This window comes from Cygnus olor, chromosome 17, assembly GCF_009769625.2.
Source record: "Cygnus olor isolate bCygOlo1 chromosome 17, bCygOlo1.pri.v2, whole genome shotgun sequence".
Taxonomy (NCBI): Eukaryota; Metazoa; Chordata; class Aves; order Anseriformes; family Anatidae; genus Cygnus; species Cygnus olor.
This window is the reverse complement of record NC_049185.1, coordinates 6538323-6557597: the sequence shown is the minus strand read 5'-3', so window position 1 is coordinate 6557597 and position 19275 is coordinate 6538323. Positions and strand designations below refer to the sequence as shown.

Genomic DNA, 19275 nt, shown 5'->3' with positions numbered 1-19275 from the left:
TGTTTTCTGTAAAATGGAACTTCCAGAAATTCCTGGGCTGGTGTTTTGACCTTTCTGTGCCACAGAGGAGCTCGAGGAAAAGCCCTTGAAGTCACTGTAAGAGGAAGGATTAAGGACTGTTTAGTAATAGTATAAGGTAACCTAGATCACCAGTAAGCATTCCTTGCCTCACTCTCTAAGAAAGGGTCAAAGTTGTGTAGAAATTTGCCTAGAGATAGTGTAAAGACTTACAATTAATGGGCTGTGTATTTTTGCTTTTTATCTTGAGTGGTCATTGAACAGAGATTTCATAATACCACTTTCGTTGCCATTTTTATTATTTTGTATATATTTTAAAGTAATTGTGTAAGCACGGGTTTCACTATAAAAAACCCACAGGTCTGACTGCAAAGACTTGCTCTAAAGTTTATTTGTATTTTGAAATGAATTACAAAAGTTCATAGGGCATGTGTAAATAAGGAACACTGTTATAATAGAAGGAAATAGCTAATGTGAATTTGCTTAGATGTTATACCAAACCACAGAATGAAGGAAAGAATTGGGGGATTTCAGCTGCTCAGTCTTTCTTCTCACTAGTATAGGGTAGACTCAGCTTAGGATTGTTAGCAACTTCTGTAGGCAAAATGTGTGTAATGTGTTTGGGACTGAATTCCAGACTCTCTGAGGAGCCTACTATACACGCTCATTGCTGTTGCCTGTTGGGGTTGATTGCTATAAGAAATTGTATATTTTTTCAATCTTTCTGTGGTTTGGAGAGTATGGTATTTATTCTCTCTCCCTGTTGGTTTATTATGGTGGTGACTACCCTTCAAACTAATCTGTTGCATGAAATGGGTGCCTATGAAGCTCTCTGATGTTATTCTTAATTGTTGTTTTCAGGATCCAACAAACTTGGATAAATTCAATGTCTCTAACTTCTTTCATGTTAAGAACAACATAAAAGTAATTGATCCAGGTAAGGATAAATTGAAGGTAGGTGAGAAAACACCAGCTCAAATATGCAAATTCTAAAAACTGCATTTTTATGGATAGGTATTCCTTGGAGGCTGATGGTAGCTTTGAAAGCTTCTTGGAAACATTTTCAAATTGTCCATTTCACATCAAAAAGAGTCGACAAATTTTGAAACAAAGATGTGATTTTTTGAGAAATCATTAACTGTCTCTGGGTGGTGTACAGACCCAGAAAGTTTCCTGTGTCCTTTAAGAGAAAGTAGATGAGAGAGAATTGAGACGAGGAGGAAAAATAATTTGCCAAAAAATCTAGTAGCTTTGTACCAGAACTAAGACAAGGAAACCTACATCTTCTCGTAGGTTGTTCTCATCTGCTGTGTGCTAGGTGCTGTTTCATACGTTTACCTCTATCAACAACGTGTTGTTCATCCTTCTGTCTGAATAACAATATCTGTCTTCCAAGTTAAAGATTGATATATATGTTTCTAAAATTATTTCAGTCAAAAATAAAATGTTTTTTTTTGTTTTTCTTTGTGGATATCACAACTAAGGAATTTGCTTCACAATTGTTTTGTGATTCTTTGATAACTAAATGCTTAATGGTATCTGCTAATGTTACGTAGTTGAAGGAAAAAAAATCTGTCCTATGTCCTTGGGGTTTCCTTTAGAACTGTTTCTAATGAGGTGTAATTGCTGATGCTAAGCATGGTGTGTTTTTCTGAGTCTTACTGTGCTCATCTCTTTAAAGCTACTAATTCTGCAAGCAAGCAACTGTATTAACCACTTATTTTTGGAGGGTAATATCTCAGAGATGGCATATTTAATTATCAGCAAATACTAGGCATGCCAAGACAGAGAACAAGTGAAACTTGTTTAAAAAATATAATTAAATTAATGAAATTCTACAGTCTACTCCACCAGCCTCCTCTCCCTGGTGTCGCATTAAAGGTCTGATTCTGGGATTTTTGCGTCACAGACTTGGTCATTTAGTAAAGAGACAAAGGACAGAAATTTATATGGCACCCAACTATATCTTGTCTTTATTGTTCTATAAAAATAATTTGGTTAGACTTGCGTGAACTTAGATCAATTCTAGTGGTTTCTAATAAATTTTTGCAGTAATTGATTTGAAGTTGATTTTTATTTTCTTATATATCATCATATTGGCATTTATTGTGTCATATTTCATGTTATCCTGTCTTTAGTGTTTTGCAATGCTACTTGTTACTGTTTCTGCAGGAATAAACATAGTTATTAGACTATTTAAAAAAAAAAAAAAAAGAAAAGTGAAAATACCTGGAAGATTTTTGTATGACAAGGTGTGTAGTAAACGGAATGAGAACAATATAGAATTTGTCTTTTAATTCTGAATGATTTTGTCTTATATAGATGAAGAAAAAGCAAAGTTAGATCCATCTTACTATTTGAAAAATACAAATGCTGAGACACGAGAGACTTTACTGGAGCTCTATAAGGAGTTCAAAGGTGACGATATTCTAGCAGCTACTATGAAGGCTCCTGAAAAGAAGAAAGTGGATAAGCTGAATGCAGTAAGTTGACTTAATTTATACTTTAGCACTGTTACTTCTTGAAGAAGTAATAGGCATTTTTTGGCTTGGATGCCATATCGCAGTATAAACAGACACCACTTCTTATGTTTTCTGTTACGTGGAAGTTTCTCATAGAAGAGGGTATAAAAATCATATTGGGATTCCGTAGAAATATATGTGTCAGTGAATTTCTCTTTGTTAAATCATTATAAATGAACCTAAATGTTTTAGAAATGGAGCACAATAAGAAGGAGGAATCTTTCTGATGTGGTTATGATGTATGTGTTGGCAGAACCTTTTTTTCCCAGGTTGCAATCTCTTGCTCTGAATTTGTTTATCATTGCTTCCTGCAGTTATTGGCAGAGAGAACACACCTTAGGGGCAGTGCAAGTGAATCATTTCTGGTGCGGGCAAATACATACTACAGCTGCTTCACCATTTTTTCCACTGTAGCACAGGATTTTTAGTGAAATATTTTAAAGAATGTTCTTCCAGGTGCATGTTACTGTGTGTTCATGGCTGTCAAAGGGAGCATTCATCTGCATCTAGATTTCCTACATCAAAGGCTGTTTGAAATGAGCAAGACAGTATTTTTCTTTAATAATTCTGGGATGTATGTGTCCCCATGCTTTGATTATACTTACATGAAAATGAATAGTAATGCAGCATATGGCTTTTTATGAGGAGGCTTATTGATAGTTTAGTTAGTGAACATATGTGACGTATGAGTAGGATCACCTTTGCCCCATTTTCAGGGTACATAGAATTGTAGGAAAAGAAAATATTCAGGGAGGAAAAAAAAGAGGTAAGAAGCAATGATGAACTCTACATATGTTGGAAAGTCAGATTATTAGCTAACCGTGTGGATGGGTTAACTATAAACTTGCATAGCATGCAGTGTAACCTAATGAACAGAGCATTGGCGTGTGACTTACACATGTATTCTCTACCAGGCATTACCTCGGAGTTGCTAAAAGTATCTCTGGGTTTATTAGGTCTTTCTAATTTACTATAAAATCCACGTGTAATGTTCACATTTCTTTTCTGCAGAAGAATCACAAAGCTCAAAATAGAGCCATAGGACAGTGCCTCTGCATGCAGAACGGCCTGCGTGTGGGAGGGGGGTTGGTTTGTTTTTCTCTACAGCGTCTCTGCGGTTCATTGGATTTTCCTTCCACTTACTCAGCAATGTTGGAGAATCTTACAGATGTCTTGCCAGCAGTACTGCTTTCATATCTCTACCTGTGGACACACAAATAAATTCTAATAATAAAATCTTTGCATAATAATGTATTAAATCATTGTGGAAGCAATAAGCCCTTTCAGCTCAGTGCCTGGGCAGCCTTAACTAGAGTTTCATCGAGGAAACGTTATGGGTAACAGAGGGAGAAATATCCCTACATTGGATATTTGTTTCTTCCTGTAAGAACTAGAGCAGAAAGTCTGCCTTCAGAAAGATGACATGATATTTGTGTGTTTTCAGTGCTTATATAGTATCCAGTGCTTATCTAGTATCTTAAATAGATAAATTGTAATAGCTAATGTCTTTTTCTCTTGCTTTTTCCTCTGCGAACAGGCTCACTATTCCACTGGAGCAGTAAGTGCTTCCTTCACCTCCACTGCAATGGTACCCGAAACTACCCACGAAGCAGGTACCAGAACTACCTACCTAAAAGCCGCTTGCTTACTTTCCAGTTTCAATGAGTGCTCCCTATCACACATACGTTTATGGGGACTGAAGGAATGCATTGCTAATTGGTCAGTAATGATGCCTTGGAAATGTATTCCCTGAGCAGATATATCCGTACTTTCAAGTAAGCTCATTCTGAAAATAATGAGGCAGTTATGAATTAGCTTCATCCTTTGAATGGCAATTACTTATGTTGAACTGAAAGTAATGAGGTATATTCTATGACCAGGGACCACAAAATGGGGTATTCACTTATGTAAGTTAGCAGCGAAGTGTAATCTCTCCTTAAATTTCATACAAAATATTTACCACCTTTTTAACATAACCTGGTATTGGTTAGAATGATGGCAAATTTTGTGGTGATAACTTTTGATTTCCTGCTTTTCTAAGTTATATTCTACACAAAAATGCAGTTTAATAATATAAAGTTTTTATTTCATTTTCTAGCCTCAACATAAATCTGTAGAATGTATTCAGTTTGAACATTGATTAAACAGCTGAACAGTTAGTATTCCCAGTTGAAGAAAGAAATCTGTCTTTTGGCGCTAAAATGCGAAAGTGCGTCACACACTTTGGCAAAGATTGAACATGTTTGCCAAAACTACATGTCTACCAGGTTCAATTCCTTAACTTGTTGAATTGCAGTGATTTGCAGGTGAATCTTTGAGTGTTGAAAGTATTTGACTAACTGGACATTTTGACACAAGGGAAGCGGAAACATTCTAGATCGATCCTTTGGTTTGACTTTCCAGTAAAGTTTCCAGTAATTTAGCTTTATTTGTTTTCAGATATGGGTAGGTTCTCATATGTCAGCAATTTGTGGTTGACTGATGACTACCTACTTGGCTTCCAAGTTTGACAAGAACCAGTTTGGTTTCAAAGTAACGTCCATGATTGGTAGACATTACTTGAAAATTATAGTATGTAATATTGAATGTTTTTTGTGACTCAAAAATACAGATGATATTGTTGGCTCTTGAGGAGCTGGTGGCTTTCTGTAATGGAAAGTGTTTTGCACAGAGATTAATGTGAGGTTATCATAGATAAATTGTCGAGTGCAATCCCCAAAGACCCAGTATCCCAGAGGAACAAGTCAGACAGTAGAATTTAGTAATTTGCTGATCAATGAATAAACTTCCAGAGAACTAATTATTGCCTTTTGCATTGTTACAGCTGCTATCGATGAAGATGTTGTAAGATACAAATATGTGAAGAAGAAGGGCTACGTACGACTCCACACTAACAAAGGAGACTTAAACTTGGAGCTACACTGTGACATGGTACTGTATGCCCCATAGGCTGAATCTTCTAATGTACCTCTAGATGTAGAGATATGTCAGAGCTAGCAATGGAAATGTCCAAGGATAGGAGTAGTTTTAATAGATACAGGAAAGTATAATTAACTCACTGATTTTGGTGTGTTTTCATGTTTGGGGTTTCATCTTTCAAGCAAAATACTCTAGGAGATTCAAAGAGCCAGGGAATTGTTGCAGGAGTGGATGTACTTCCTTTGCTGCTGTTTACTTAGAAGAGATAGCACGAGGTGAACAGAGGTTACCTCTTGAGGGGTAGATGTGAAGAGTTTTTTAAAATTATCTCATGCAAGTTCATGGGGAAAAAATGGTTGAACTATGGTTGAACAAATTTTGCATCTTTTGAGGGTGTGGAAGGGAATCACTTATTAGTAAAGCAGGGATTTTTGGATGCTTCCCTTTCAGTTTTTGAGTGGAGGTTCTTCTCTTTAAGAACAAGAGAGACTTGAGACCAGCATTGTGGTCTTATCTCTTTTGCTGGTACCTTACTTGTACCCTTGTGCAAACAACCTAGCTTCAATTATTTTAGCTTTTTATTTCTTGATTTTAGCAACTGTCAAGTACAAATTTAAATACCCCACTTTGCCAGTCCCACTCTTTCTCTCAACAAGCTCATAGCAGTGAAATGGCAAAATCTGTTTACTATTTGTACATCAAATTGTGGAAGTCAAATTATGTAGATCTCTTTCATAGAACTGTTCTGTTCTGCTTCATCAGTACCTATTCAAACACATGAATTCTATGTAATGTCTGTGTTGCATCCATGTTCAGTAGGTGTCTGGACTGGGCTACCTATTATAATATGTATATATATTATTTTATATATCATACTACTGTATGCATAAGAATGCTTATGAGTAGTCCCATACATTTTAGTGGAGCAATTTACAACATATCGTGGTACCTGTTGAGAGCTTCAAAAGATCAAGATTATAGGGACTCAAACAGTAACTGGATAGGGAAGGCAGAGAGAAAAAAAAGAAGGAAGAGTACAGAGAAGGGAGAATAATCCAAGGTTACACAGCAGGTTACTGGCAGAAACGGGAAAAGAACCTTGGTGAAACTGAGAGCAATCAATTTGAATACTCCTGGTTAAGATCACCAGAAATGTTTAGATTTGTTTTTAAATCCTGGACTTTAGAGAGCAAATTTAAACAAAAACCATGCAATATGTTTTTATCTCCTGCTGTCTCAGTATTTAAGGTTCAAGTTTTCAAACATCTTTCCTTTGCCTTTAAGAGGTAGACATTCCTTTAAAAAAGTGTACTAGAGTTTTCTTATAGTCAATACAGTTTGATTCTTCAAGAAATCTGTGGCTCTTACAATAATAAACATGGTAAGTCTCAGACACTGCTTGCTGGTGTGTTTGGTTATTTCTTTGTACAGCCATATCTATAAAAGGAAAATGTTTTTAATGCAAAAAGCCCAAACCTTCAATTGCTTACTGAGATTTTTAGCTTGAGAAATTATAGGTCTGAATGTAGATATTTTGGGGTTTAAATGGTGAATCTTCTTCGTGTCATGGACCTCACAGAACTAATTCAGTGATGCTGGCTGGGAGCTGGGGTGCTTGGTGTGGAATCCGGAGATGCACTGAGAGAATACATCCTTTTTTTGCCTAACCGTGTGTACAGCTGTGAGAAAGGAAAATGAGCAAGCAGGACAGTCCTGCCAGCTTTCCTTTCTCTTCCTTTCTCTCTAAAAGCAAGGAGCAAGATACATGTAAACAACTAAAGCTGATCTATGCAAACAATATGAGAATTTTCACAAAAGTGTATCATGCTAGTAATTCTGTAGACCTCTGTCATCAATACAGGTGTTTTCCATGCTCCTAAATAGTAACACTATGTAATAAGGCAAAAAGCAGAGGATGTTAATACAGCAATATTTGGGGGAAGCAGCAGAATGAGCAGATTGCATTGACTCATTTGTTTTGCCATATGTTCTGAAACTGGCTCCTGGCTAGTGCAGGCTGGCTGCAGCTATTCTTATCAGCGTGGTTTCTTTGGTCACACATGTGATCGGTATCACTCAGTTCTGAGGACCCAGGCTCAACTGCCCATTAAAAGCTTCTTGTATGATATCCATTGTGTTTTCCTTTTTTTTCCCGGCTAAACCCCTATTCGCTTCCCTTTCACACAGTGCTTCCTCATGTACACATTGGAAGTGTGCAGTATTTTGCACTACCAAACCTGCTTGAACGTTGGTCTCTAGCCATCTGTTTCTTTCATTTGTTTGTGTTGATTAAATCTGTGTGAATTAAGCAGACCTTTGGCTTAACTGAAGAAGAAGATATATACTTAGAATAGGTAGGAAAAACTTGCTGCTTTAAGGAGCTTTTCACAACATCCACTTTAGGTCATCATCTGAGGTCTATTAAATCAGTTCTTCCTGGAGATGTTTCCTTTACTATATAAGGAGCTTGTGCTTCTAATTTTGGTTTTCCTGGCTCACACTGAGGTTAGGCATGTAAGCTAGCACAGTGCAGAATAGAGCAAACATCTTGCAAATGCATAATACATAAATAAGTTGCACACATATATATGGATCAGTTACAGCAGATCTATTGTGATGGCAAGGACAGACATAGAAAATAGGGAAATCCCAAAATCAAGGCCTTCAAATACTCAGTTCACTCTGCTTGTGAATATGCACTGTAATAGTATTAATTATTTCATCACGTGATGTTTCTTTTTAATCTGCTCTCCTGCCTGATTCAGTGCACAAGTTGAACCAGTTCTGGGAGGTATTTGGAATTCTGTAGAGGAAAGAGATCATATGCAGGATTTCAATTTTCTGCAGAAGTGTAGAGTCTTGGTAAGGCTGTCTGACCAAGTAGCTAAGCCCCTTGAATGCAATCTGAGGGAGCTGGACTGTATCATAATGCCTGCCCAAATTAATGTTGCATGGGCTTTTTGGTGCATGACTTTTCAGCCTTTACAATCTTTCAGTGTAGTTGGTATGGGTAGGACCTCAGCTTTTCAGAAGGGAAAGGAGTGAGGAACAAATTTCAGCCTAAGGCACTGTACTGATACCCTCTCAGACCACCAGCAGATTTGGGGCCAGTGGATTCAACATGCGGTTCTGTGCTACTTGAGGAAATGAGAGAGTTGATAGCAGTATTAGGCTGTCTTTGCTGTTTGAAATCAGCCAAAATGTGTATGGTTTGGGGAATTCATATATCTACTCTCACTCTCTCAAGCAATGCAAGTGCAGGAGCAAGTGTATGATTTATGAGCTATGTTATAGTGGTGCTTAGCTTCTTTTTTTTTTTTTTTTTTAATAAAAAACAACAACTGAGCACACTCTGGTTGTTGCCTTGACCTAACCACAGGTTCCTTTTTTAATTGCTGACAGACATCCTGTGCCCAGGTTATTATGGAAGCCATCCTAGCAGTGGTTTTCATTGCAGAGTTCTGCAAATACATGATTGTGAAATGCTTTAGGAAGGTTGAGTCTGAAGTTGCTATATAAATATGATAAATGAATACCTTTGTCCAGAGGTAGGACATACAACATTCAAATTACATTTTAAAATAGTCTTATGGGCAAGATTTAAATTGACATTTCTGAGGTGAAGTTTGCTGAAATAGACAGCAGCAAGTGACATACTTGCTGTCACAGAGTGATGTCTACTTTGGAGTCTTCAGTTGTATTTTCATGGCTATGGGCTGTCTATTTAAACAAAATATTCTTGCAGTTCTCCTCACAGTGGTCTGCACTGCTGCTGAAGTCTGCCCAATATCATTTTTGTCTTCAGTACTCCGCTCCTTGGATTCTTACTCTCTGTCCCCAGTTCTTCTGTTCTGAGTTCTCTTTGGAGCAGAAGCAGTTTTCCCCGTTTTTGTGAGTGACGTGGCAGTACGAATTGTCTGCAGTTCAGTTTATATGTACACATGGAGACCTTTGTTTAAAAATAAATGGCGGGATCTTCGTACACTAGTACTTTAAGGTGCCAATCAATAAGATTGATAGTGATGAGATTCTTCCTAGTACCAAAAGCCTAATCAGGAAAAGTTTAGTATTGATCCAGGGTAGGAAATCAGTGTTGCAGTGTGATTGAAGTCATCAGTTAGCTTGTGACAGGATACAGAAAAAGAGCATGAGATAGAACTGGAATCCAGGTATTTTCTGTGTTTGAAATCACTTGTTCAGAGCACCAGAAAACTTCAGTTAGGTTCCAAAAAGATGATGTGTGGTGTAAGTCACTGACCTGAGAAAAAGGCAGTAGAGACTTCGGAAGATAAGCTGTTTTGGTTTTTTTTTTCCAACCATTTGAGTTTGTGCCTCAAATGAGCAAAGGTACACTACTGTTCTCTCTTCTCTTTGCACCACAGTGGTATGAGTGTTGCTCTTTATGACCATTTGTTTTTCTCCCAGTCGTCTTGTTCAGATACAGTATGTTCCCCCTGATGGGGATGTAATCAGATAGCCATTTGTTAGGACATTTTCCAGGAAGCTTGAGTTCAGCTGGGCATAACCAACATTTGTTGTATATACTAATTGGAAACAAATTTACAAAATTCTACTTGCCAGAAGTAGTTATGACTAATGCAGAAGATTTAACACATCCAACATGCTTTTCTTTCAGCTCTAGTCTTACACATTGCCAGACAAATAAGTGATGAAGAAATAGTTGATGAAAGGCAATGAATGTGGCTGAATTTATTGTATTTTATTTATGGTGATTTTTCTAATCTCAAGTTCTTTTAGCTGCTTTAATTGGGATGCTTCTGGGAACAGTCATCTACATCATCTGTGTGTATTCTGCTCTATTAGTGACTATATTGATGAAGTTATACCTTGTAGATGGTGAAGCAACCTCCTAAGGCAGGGTGGAGGTTTTACCCCGCAGAAAAAGTCAAATTGACTTGGAAGTGGAGGTTGAAAAGCAGTGTGGTGTGATGGATAGATTGGAGAACTAGGAGCTGGAACAGCCTGAATTCTGTGCCTTTGCCACTGAGGTGCTCTATGATGTGGCTATGTCATGTGGGTAATTTGGGTACAGATTACTTTTTTAAAAAATATCAGTACCATCCCATTTGTCACGTCACAATGAGCAACAAATTCCCAGACAATAATATGTATGATCGATGTCTGATTGCTGCAGTGCAGCTACACAAACAACTGAGGCTGCCTGTTCAAATCCTACCTACGGATAGACAGTGTTGGACTCCTGATCTCTGCACCTGTGAAAGGGAATAAAAATACCCGCCTTTGCCTGTAGGTTGCTTTGAGGCTTTCTTACTTAGTGCTGTTACTTCTTTTACTTTCATAGTGTTGTTTGGTGTACTATCTCCCTTCTCCACTTTAAGTTCAAATGTTCAAGTTCAAGTACAAATGATCACGATGCAGTAATGATCTGGTGGCTAAACACGTGATAGAGGTAATTGAATACTAATCCTTAACTGCCATGGAAGTTTTTGTTAATTCCCTTGTGTCTCTCTGATTTAATACTTTAAGTTTTAAGGGCAAGTTGGCATAACAAAGAATGTGAGATGGATTTCAGACCTCTATCCAGCACTCCACAAATGCTTTTTGAGGTTTTAGGACCTGGCAAACTCTACTTAATGATGATGTCTTGGCATAACTATTTGAAGAAGCCATTATTCTACAGACAGTGATGTTTTAATCTTTTGAGGCTCTCTGACCTATTAAATATGCCTCTGATCTATAAATGTGTAATCTAGCCCCTGTTCTTTGAAATCATCTGTCCTTTTGTGTGAGGGACTGATCCAAAGATCAGAAGCCTGTAGACTTCTTTTCCATTTCCAGTGGGAAAGAAGTGAGTTCCTTAAAAAAATCCTTTGACCTTCTTGCATGACGAGGTCCCCCAGTCTTGCTGAATCTCTCATTTTCCTTCCAATTTAAATGTCCATTCTAACTCAGTTTCTGCCAGCTGTCTTTGGCAAATATCTGGCTGATGTTTTACCAGTGTCATGTTCCCTCAGTAATATGGTCGTAGGGGTGAAGTATGGTGGTTTTGGCATGGTTATAAATAGCTTATTTCACATTTTTTCAACAAAATATGTCATTGTAGAAAGAGCTGCAAGTTTCAGCTTTGAAAGTTCTTGTCAACAGAAGCTAAAAACAAACAAAACTGTCCTCTTCCAGTAGGAGAACAGTCAGATAAAAATGTTTGTTAGAGAGGATGTTTTTATTTCCTGGTGTGTTTTTACCTCAAACTGCTACAGTGGCAAACAGATCTCTTGCTCTTTGTGGATGGGAGTAGAATGGCCCTGTGCAGCCATATTGATTAGCAGGTTGTTTCTTGGTTGCTCTTAAGAGACTAGAAACTAATATTTAAATTATTCTTAACTTCAGGGACATGACACCTATGTTTGAAATAGGAAAAACACTTTCTTCTGAGATATGGACAGGAAATGCTTTACCTGGATGCTACCATCTTGTACTTGTCCTCAGCTCTGTTTTGCAGCAGTGAAGGGCAATAGGAGCCCCCATTGCCAGAATGGGCCATTCAACGGGGAAATGAGGAAGGTGTTCAGCCAACTCCCTGTGTAGCTGCCTGTGCACCATGGGGCTTGCTGCCCTTGGCTTTCTTTGCATGGTTTCCTGGCAGCTTCTGCCTTTGGGTAACTGGGAATATGTTTTGCACATTTGGACCGTTCGACCTCCTCAGCATCCCTGGCAAGCTGGATCTGGTAGAGGGAATTGATCGTTATTGGATTCTCTTTTGCTTTGTGACGTTTGACGATGCAGGAATCCCATACCAGCTGCGTCTGCCACTTAGTGACCCCAAACCTGAGGATGAGGTAGGCAGTTTGGAGTTACACAGCTGCTGCTCTTCATCTTCCTGTGACATGTTTCTTGTTTGTACCTTGGCTCTTCTGATGAGAGCAGGGTGACCTTGGGAGGCTGACAGCTACCAGAGCTTTGCTGTCTAGTGTGGAAGTGGTTATGAGGTGCATCTTCTTAAAATGCAGAATTTATGTGCCAGTTGCAGACTGAAGAAATGCCAGGGAGCCGCTGTGGGACCTGCTATACTCCAAACTTTACAGCTGTTGGAGGTTACTCAAGCAATTAAAGTTGGGTCCTCATTTAAGCTGTACCTAGTAATGCCGTCGTATTTGCTGGCGCCCAGCCTTGCACTGCACTGTCTGACAAGCTCCTCAGCCCTCCTGTGACTTACAAATTTGAGGGGGAGAGGATTGTTTTCTTTTCTACTACTACAATAAATAAGTTAGAGGAAAAGTAATAACTGCAGCTAGGAATGACGAGACTGCCTCTGGAGAGCTAGCAGTTAACGTTGACAAATTAGATGAGTGAATTAGATGCCCTGTTTAACTTGAATTGTTCTCAGCTAAACTGATTGATTGTCCCTACTTGCAAAAAAGTGGGGGGGAAAAATGGAGTATGTCATTTTTTTTATTGGCATCTTGTCTAAGCTAAACATCTTACTTAGACTTTGGAAAAGTTTTCAGTAGTATCATTAATGTCAGAACTGAAAAGTGTTTCTGAAAAGTGAAATTTAGCAATCTGTTAGATTGCTAAATAGCTAATTAAATTATAGTAGGTTTCTGTATAATGAGAATGCAAGAATTCTGCTGTTTGTTCTTAGAAAACTTTGAGGTAGCAAAATGGGCAAATGATTGCTATGAAGTCAACAATCTTTTACCTGAGGCATAGTTTGCTTATTCTGATTCTTGTTTTAATTTCAGTACAAGTCTAGCCAAGTGTTTTTTTAACGAGTCTAGCCAAGTGCTTTACCCCACAGTGCCCTGATGCTTTCATCTTTCCTATCTCATTGGATCTGTGCTCTTCTGATCACAAATTGATCTGAATGTGTTTGCTCAGTGTATGATCAGATTGAGAAGACTGGTCTCTCGTACATGAACTGCATCTTCTTTGATTTGAACCACAGCATGCAGCTGTTGTTTATCACCATAACCTGTCACCAGATCAATCCCTCTCATGTGCTGGGGAACTGTTTTAAAGTAAAGTAGAACTGGCAGGGGGTGATATCAGGGTCTACAATCATGAATCCTCCGGCAGGAGAAATGTTTGAGTTCCCACACTGGAATTCTCCTCAAACTTTTGCAGTGGGCTCTGTGGAGTTTTGGATTTCCCTGTCCCTCTTGCTCTGAAACAAAGTGAGTGTGCTCATAGTCCATTTGAAAGTGAAATAGGGTAGGTAGCCTAATCTGTCTTCTGGTACAGTGTTTTGTATTGAAATGCACTAAAACCATTTGTATGTCCAATTTTTTTCCATGACTTAGTGGAGGAAGCAGATGCTTGCACCTGATAGATGGTGATTCCTGAAACTGCTGCTTTATTACGGTTGTAACACTGTCTCTGACTAAGCCCTAAATAAAGTCAAGCTTTTATTAGGGCGAGTTTGTTACTCAGGGACTGATAGGCTATGGGGATTGCAGATTGAAAGGGGTGGGGAGATGGGGAGAACTAAGTTTAAGCCTTACCATATCAACTCTTTATGGCTCATGCATTAGAAACGTTCATTCTAGAAGAGCTAGAATGAAGAGTGAAAATGCTCTAGAGGCTTTTTTTTTAAAAAAAAAAAAAAAAAAAGGTTAAAAAAGCATGTATGTAAATGGACTAAAGCAATAGAAAATCTGCCAAAGAAGATCTATGTAAGGAAAAAATAAAGTAAGCTTAGTTTGTAGCCTTAGAAATTTCCATCACTAGTTCATGCCTCTTAATAGCAGGATTCTGGCATTTGTGTGATAAGATGAAGGCTGTAGAATGCAATTTCAATTCATGAGGAATCAGCTTTTCATTATTGCAGATTATTTCTGCTTTGAAGCATAGGGTTAATGGACAAGGCTCTGTGTTTTAGTGCAACTACATCAGTTCATCCAATTTAGAGAGACAAAAAGAAATAAAAGGGAAGTGGAATTAGTACAAGGAAATTATACAGATGTGCAAATGACAGCTTCTGAATGCTTAGTGTGAAATTTCTCTTTAAGGTTCATGCAGATCCTCAAGGGATGAAGCATTTTGAAATGATTAGCTCTTCACATGGTAAAGCCTTCTTCCTTGCAGTCATAGCAACAACTCAGAAGCTCCTCTTTTTTCCCATCTCCTGTACCTTGGCAACAGGGGTGGTGCAGGTTTCTAGTCTACTTCTGGTTGGCTCTTCATCTGTCCAATACAAATTCTGAGTTAAGCCAACTTTTACAAATGTAATGACCCATTTCAACAGATGAGAAAGGAGGGATGCAAAGTGAGAATCAGATAGTGACCTGGCTTGGTTAGTCTTACCCCTCTGGTCTTGGGATGCAGCAGGAGAGGTGAATTTTGCCTGGTTTGTAACAGTCCTTGCTGGCACAAAGGAAACTAATATTGGCTTGGTTAATACTCAAGAGCAAGATTTTTTTTCTAGAACTTTATAGCAAAAGAAGAGTTTCTTTTTAAATTTTATATACCTTTTTTCAGTATTTTCCCCTTTTCCATGATTTCACAATCTGTCTCTTGTCACTATTGTGTTTGTCTGGTCACCCTGAGTAGCTATCTTTTTCATTTTGAAATCTGTCTAGGTTTAGCGACTGGTAGAGTGCTGATGTTTCCATGTCAAGTTACCCCCTAAGTGTGTTAGTTAAAGGGAGATGTAAACATTATTAGAAAACCACTGGGTTGTTACCCCCATTATATACCCGTCTGTGAGCCAGGCACAGCATTTGGGTCTTCCTGTGGGATAAGCATTCTTCTGGATTCCTGCCTCTAAGGGTTTATTAAAATTTTAGTGCTTGTCTTGGGCATGAGTTTTCAACAATTGAAGTACAGTTATCTTCAAAAAATCTTCAAAATAAATGGGGAGTGAAGTGGGAACGGGATAAAAAATATTTTTTTTTCTTAATGTTTGTCACTTGGAGAGAGTAGAGTTGTCTTTCAGTTGAAGGACATCATGCAGAGGCATGTTTACTTTTGTCGTCCTATCTTGACCAAAGAAAAGGAGGATTTCTCAGGGCTGTCCTGCCATGTTCTTCAGCTTTCCACAATTTTTCTGTTTGCCTTCTTGGGACTATCACTGCAGTCTTCCGAGAAACCATTGCAGTAGATTTACAGCCTAACCTTTCTTTCTGTTACTGGCTCTTGAATCAACAAGATTACAAAATAAAGTAGCATTTTTGCCCTGACTGTCTTACATATATGTCCAAGTCGTAGGATAATAAAATAATATACGTAATTTCGTGATTAATGTAAAAAGAACAGAGGGAGAAACTAACTGTTGCTGTTGATTTGAAACAAGAACAGCCAGAAGTAAAAGGAGAGCCTGGAGTCCATTGTCAGTAATGAGCCAACAAAAAAGTGGCATTGTCTGCTGCACTTACCACGTTTCTAGGTGTCTTGACCGTCTCTTCCTTCTTCAGAAATGGTGTGAGGCAAGCGGTGTGGAGGAAGTTTCTGAAAAAGTAGACAGGTTTGCATTCCAAGACTGTGAGTCTGACATCTTCCGCAAGATCTTACACTCGCGTAACAAAGTCAGGTTTGTTTACATATATTTCTCACCAGCCTTTGTAGTTGGAACAAAGACTTCAAAGACGGTTGTGTTTTCATGGTCAGTGCAGAACCCAACTTCGTTCTACACTTTCCCCAGAAACCTCAAGCCCTTCTGCTTTGGACAGGATGCTGCTTAAAACAGTCCTTGAAATGTGCTTGGCAGTGTGAGATTTGGCAAGAACATTAACTGCTTTGAATAAATCAGATAATCTGAGCCAGATATTCTAGATCAACTGCATGACTGAAACGGGGGTTTATTACCGATTGAATGCAAACCTCTTTATGTTTGTCTCTACTAAAAAGCACCACAAAAGGTAATGGTAATGTTGCTAAGGAACTGTTTACCTGCCAAACGTATCTGTATGATGCATGAGGTGACCATGGGAACCAATTTGGTGGCAATTATTTAAAGAAAACCTTGCAGTGAAATGATTATTGCATGTACACAAAATATTTCTGCAGTTGCACTTGAAAAGCCTGTTTCTGGGAAAAGATACTAGAAAACAATTTAGAAAGAAGGGTCAGCACAGGTCCTGCATGGAAAAACATATTACTAAGGCCAATTTTTTTTGATGTATATTTTACAAATCATGTATTGAAAATAAATAGGAAAACTGTATTGGGTTATCAACTTTATGCAAGTTTAAAACAGTTTGGTATATATCCCTAAGGGACTTAGTCTTTTGCCTGATTTCATTTTTCTTAAAAAATTAATTACAGGTTGCTGTATTCCCCCCAGAGAACTTATTAACTATGTCTCTCTCTGCAAAGATTGTTTAGCTCTCAGGAGATAAAGTGCCTTAGGCTAAAAGCTGCTGATTCTATTTCTGATTCATAAAGAAAATTTTTAATCTTATTTTTATCCTTACTGACATTTTTCATGAGTGCTAACTAATAGCACTACTGTAGGATCAAGGTTGTTACAATATGGTCTTATAAGGGAAACATACACTGACAAATGATTCTTCAGGGATTTAATTTTACTTGAAAGGTTATGTACAAAGATTATTTTCATGGATATGTGTCCAGTTCAAATAAAAGTTTCCAAATTTGCAATATAAACATTGAAACAATAGGAAATTCTCCTATTGCTTGAAACAGTTTTTATGGAATATATCTACTTACAAGTTGCCCTCCAGATGCTACCAAAATACATGTCTTAGTGTCATTCTACCATAAACCATTACCGTTATAACTGAGAAATGAAGTATATAGGAAATCTGAGATTATAGTTGGTGTAAGATTGCATTAGAACTTATTTTCCCAGTTATGGTAGCTGACAACTGTCATCTATATCTTTGTAGAGTAATTAGGAAGGAATCATTATAAAAGAATTTCAAATGCCATGTAGGAGGGTAAAGTTTGTTTGGATAATTAAGGGACATTTCAGTGTTAAACAGTGGTGAGAATGATTGTGTTTCAGATGAGAAATTACTACAGAAAATTGAACTTCTGGATGGTTCAGTATGAATAATTGCATGGATCTGTTTTTTTTTCTTTTTTTAAAAAAAAAGATTATTTCACTCTTAAGTTACTGTAATTGGGCTTGCCTTATTTTTAAAAATATATCCGTGGGCTTTATTTTTTTGGTTGGTTGTTTTTAAGCCACTTCAAATTGCAAGTCTCAGTCTCACTCTCTCTTTCTGCAGCTCCCGTTCTAGTGGTATAACCAAGAATAGTCTCTTATCAATTCAAAATGAATCAGTCTCTTTCACAAAAACGCTTGGAGTCTTGTATGTATTTGTTTACAGACGTCATGACTCATGCTGGGGCTTTGCTTGCAAGTGCATATAACAGGAAGTGCATTTTCAAAGTCTGTAACAACTCAGTTGTTAGTTGTTTGGAGATTTTTTGGTAAAGCTGGAACAGATTTATGCACATACTCCATAGTGGAGCTGGAAAACATGTCCAAGTACAGAAAACTTTGTTTCTGTGCATATATTTTGTACATGTTATTTGTACGTGTGAAGGTATTTTAATATTGTAGAGATGAGTATCTGTAGAATTACTATGGGAAGACAACTAGGTAGACAGTAAAGGTTTTGAAAAGGTACCGTTTGAATATCCTACCTCATAAATTCAAATAAATAGCTTTAGTTTACACTGTAAAAGCAAATTAGAAGTAGCAATGTATTTAACATTTTTTTTTCAGATTTTTGAAAAAAAGGTTGTCTTTTTTTAAATTATTATTTATTTTCCTGTGACTGGGCCAGTTGTCAAAAAAGTGACTTGTGGAGTCCGTCCCGTTTTCAGTTCCAAGTGGTGAAGAGGATCAAATGCTTCTCTTCAAGTTAGCTTCAATATGCTCACTTTGAAATAGTAAAGCAGAGAAGTCAGGTTCTTTCTTACTCTAGGAAATGAAATTTTTGGTGCCCATTTGGAACAAAATTATGATACACTTTTGAAACTAAGTTACCTGAAAGCCTGAGTTTACCTACTTTCACTATTATTATATCCACCAGGAGTCCACGTTGTCTGAGTTCATGTTCAACACTTCTTCATGCTAATTGGAAGGTCCGAGTTTAATTCATTTAACATAGCATGTGTCTCTCCAGTACACTTTAAAAGAACATATATTGTTTTTTTTTTTCTGTAAACAGAGGTTCATTCCTCTTCAAGAATTGAAGAGGTAACTTCATGGCTGAAGTTTCTTCAAGTGGTCTTCATGGTCGAAAAGTAACTCTTGTAGACAGTGTAATGACCAATTTGATTGTCTAAAGGTACTGCTTAATTAAAACTTCTGTTTGTCTTTCAGACACCCCGAACATGTGAAAACTTTATCAAACTGTGCAAGAAGAACTATTATGATGGAACAATTTTTCACAGATCAATTCGTAATTTTGTAGTGAGTATTGAGCAAATCCCATGTAATGCACGTGCATGATGTCCTCAAAATACTTATTTAGTTTCTCCCGTGCATGACAACTTGCAATAGAAGTATGTTAAAATAGACCTTCAGAACTAGGATTGTCCTAACTTACTAAATTTGTACTTTACTGGTCTTACTAACTGCTGTCTCTGACTAATACTGTCACAGAGTATCACTGCATTTAGCAGTGTTTTCACTGGCATTGCAGACAAAGCCTTTGGGAGTCATTGCCTTGGCAAGGAGGCAATCAGCCTCCCTAAGCTGTGGGTGGTTGGTTAATGAACAGAAGGGGGGGGAGGGAGGGGGAGATGCTAATTTGCATATGTAATTGTGTGGCCCATTGAAAGCATATTCAGATGAAACGTCAGAAAGCAGCTGAATTTTTGTTTCAGGTTGTGGTGCTTGGATACTGTCCCATCATCT

General features: G+C 37.7%; 1 protein-coding gene across 1 annotated transcript in view; it reads left to right on the top strand.

Annotated features, from left to right (window-relative positions):
* The window catches only part of PPIL2 (peptidylprolyl isomerase like 2), a 72477-nt gene that overhangs the window by 26900 nt on the left and 26302 nt on the right, over positions 1-19275 (top strand). The window contains exons 9-13 of the mRNA XM_040577752.1: positions 880-955; positions 2341-2501; positions 4078-4153; positions 5365-5471; positions 18739-18828. Coding sequence (XP_040433686.1) covers positions 880-955; positions 2341-2501; positions 4078-4153; positions 5365-5471; positions 18739-18828 — 510 coding nt within the window. The remainder of the gene's footprint in view (positions 1-879; positions 956-2340; positions 2502-4077; positions 4154-5364; positions 5472-18738; positions 18829-19275) is intronic.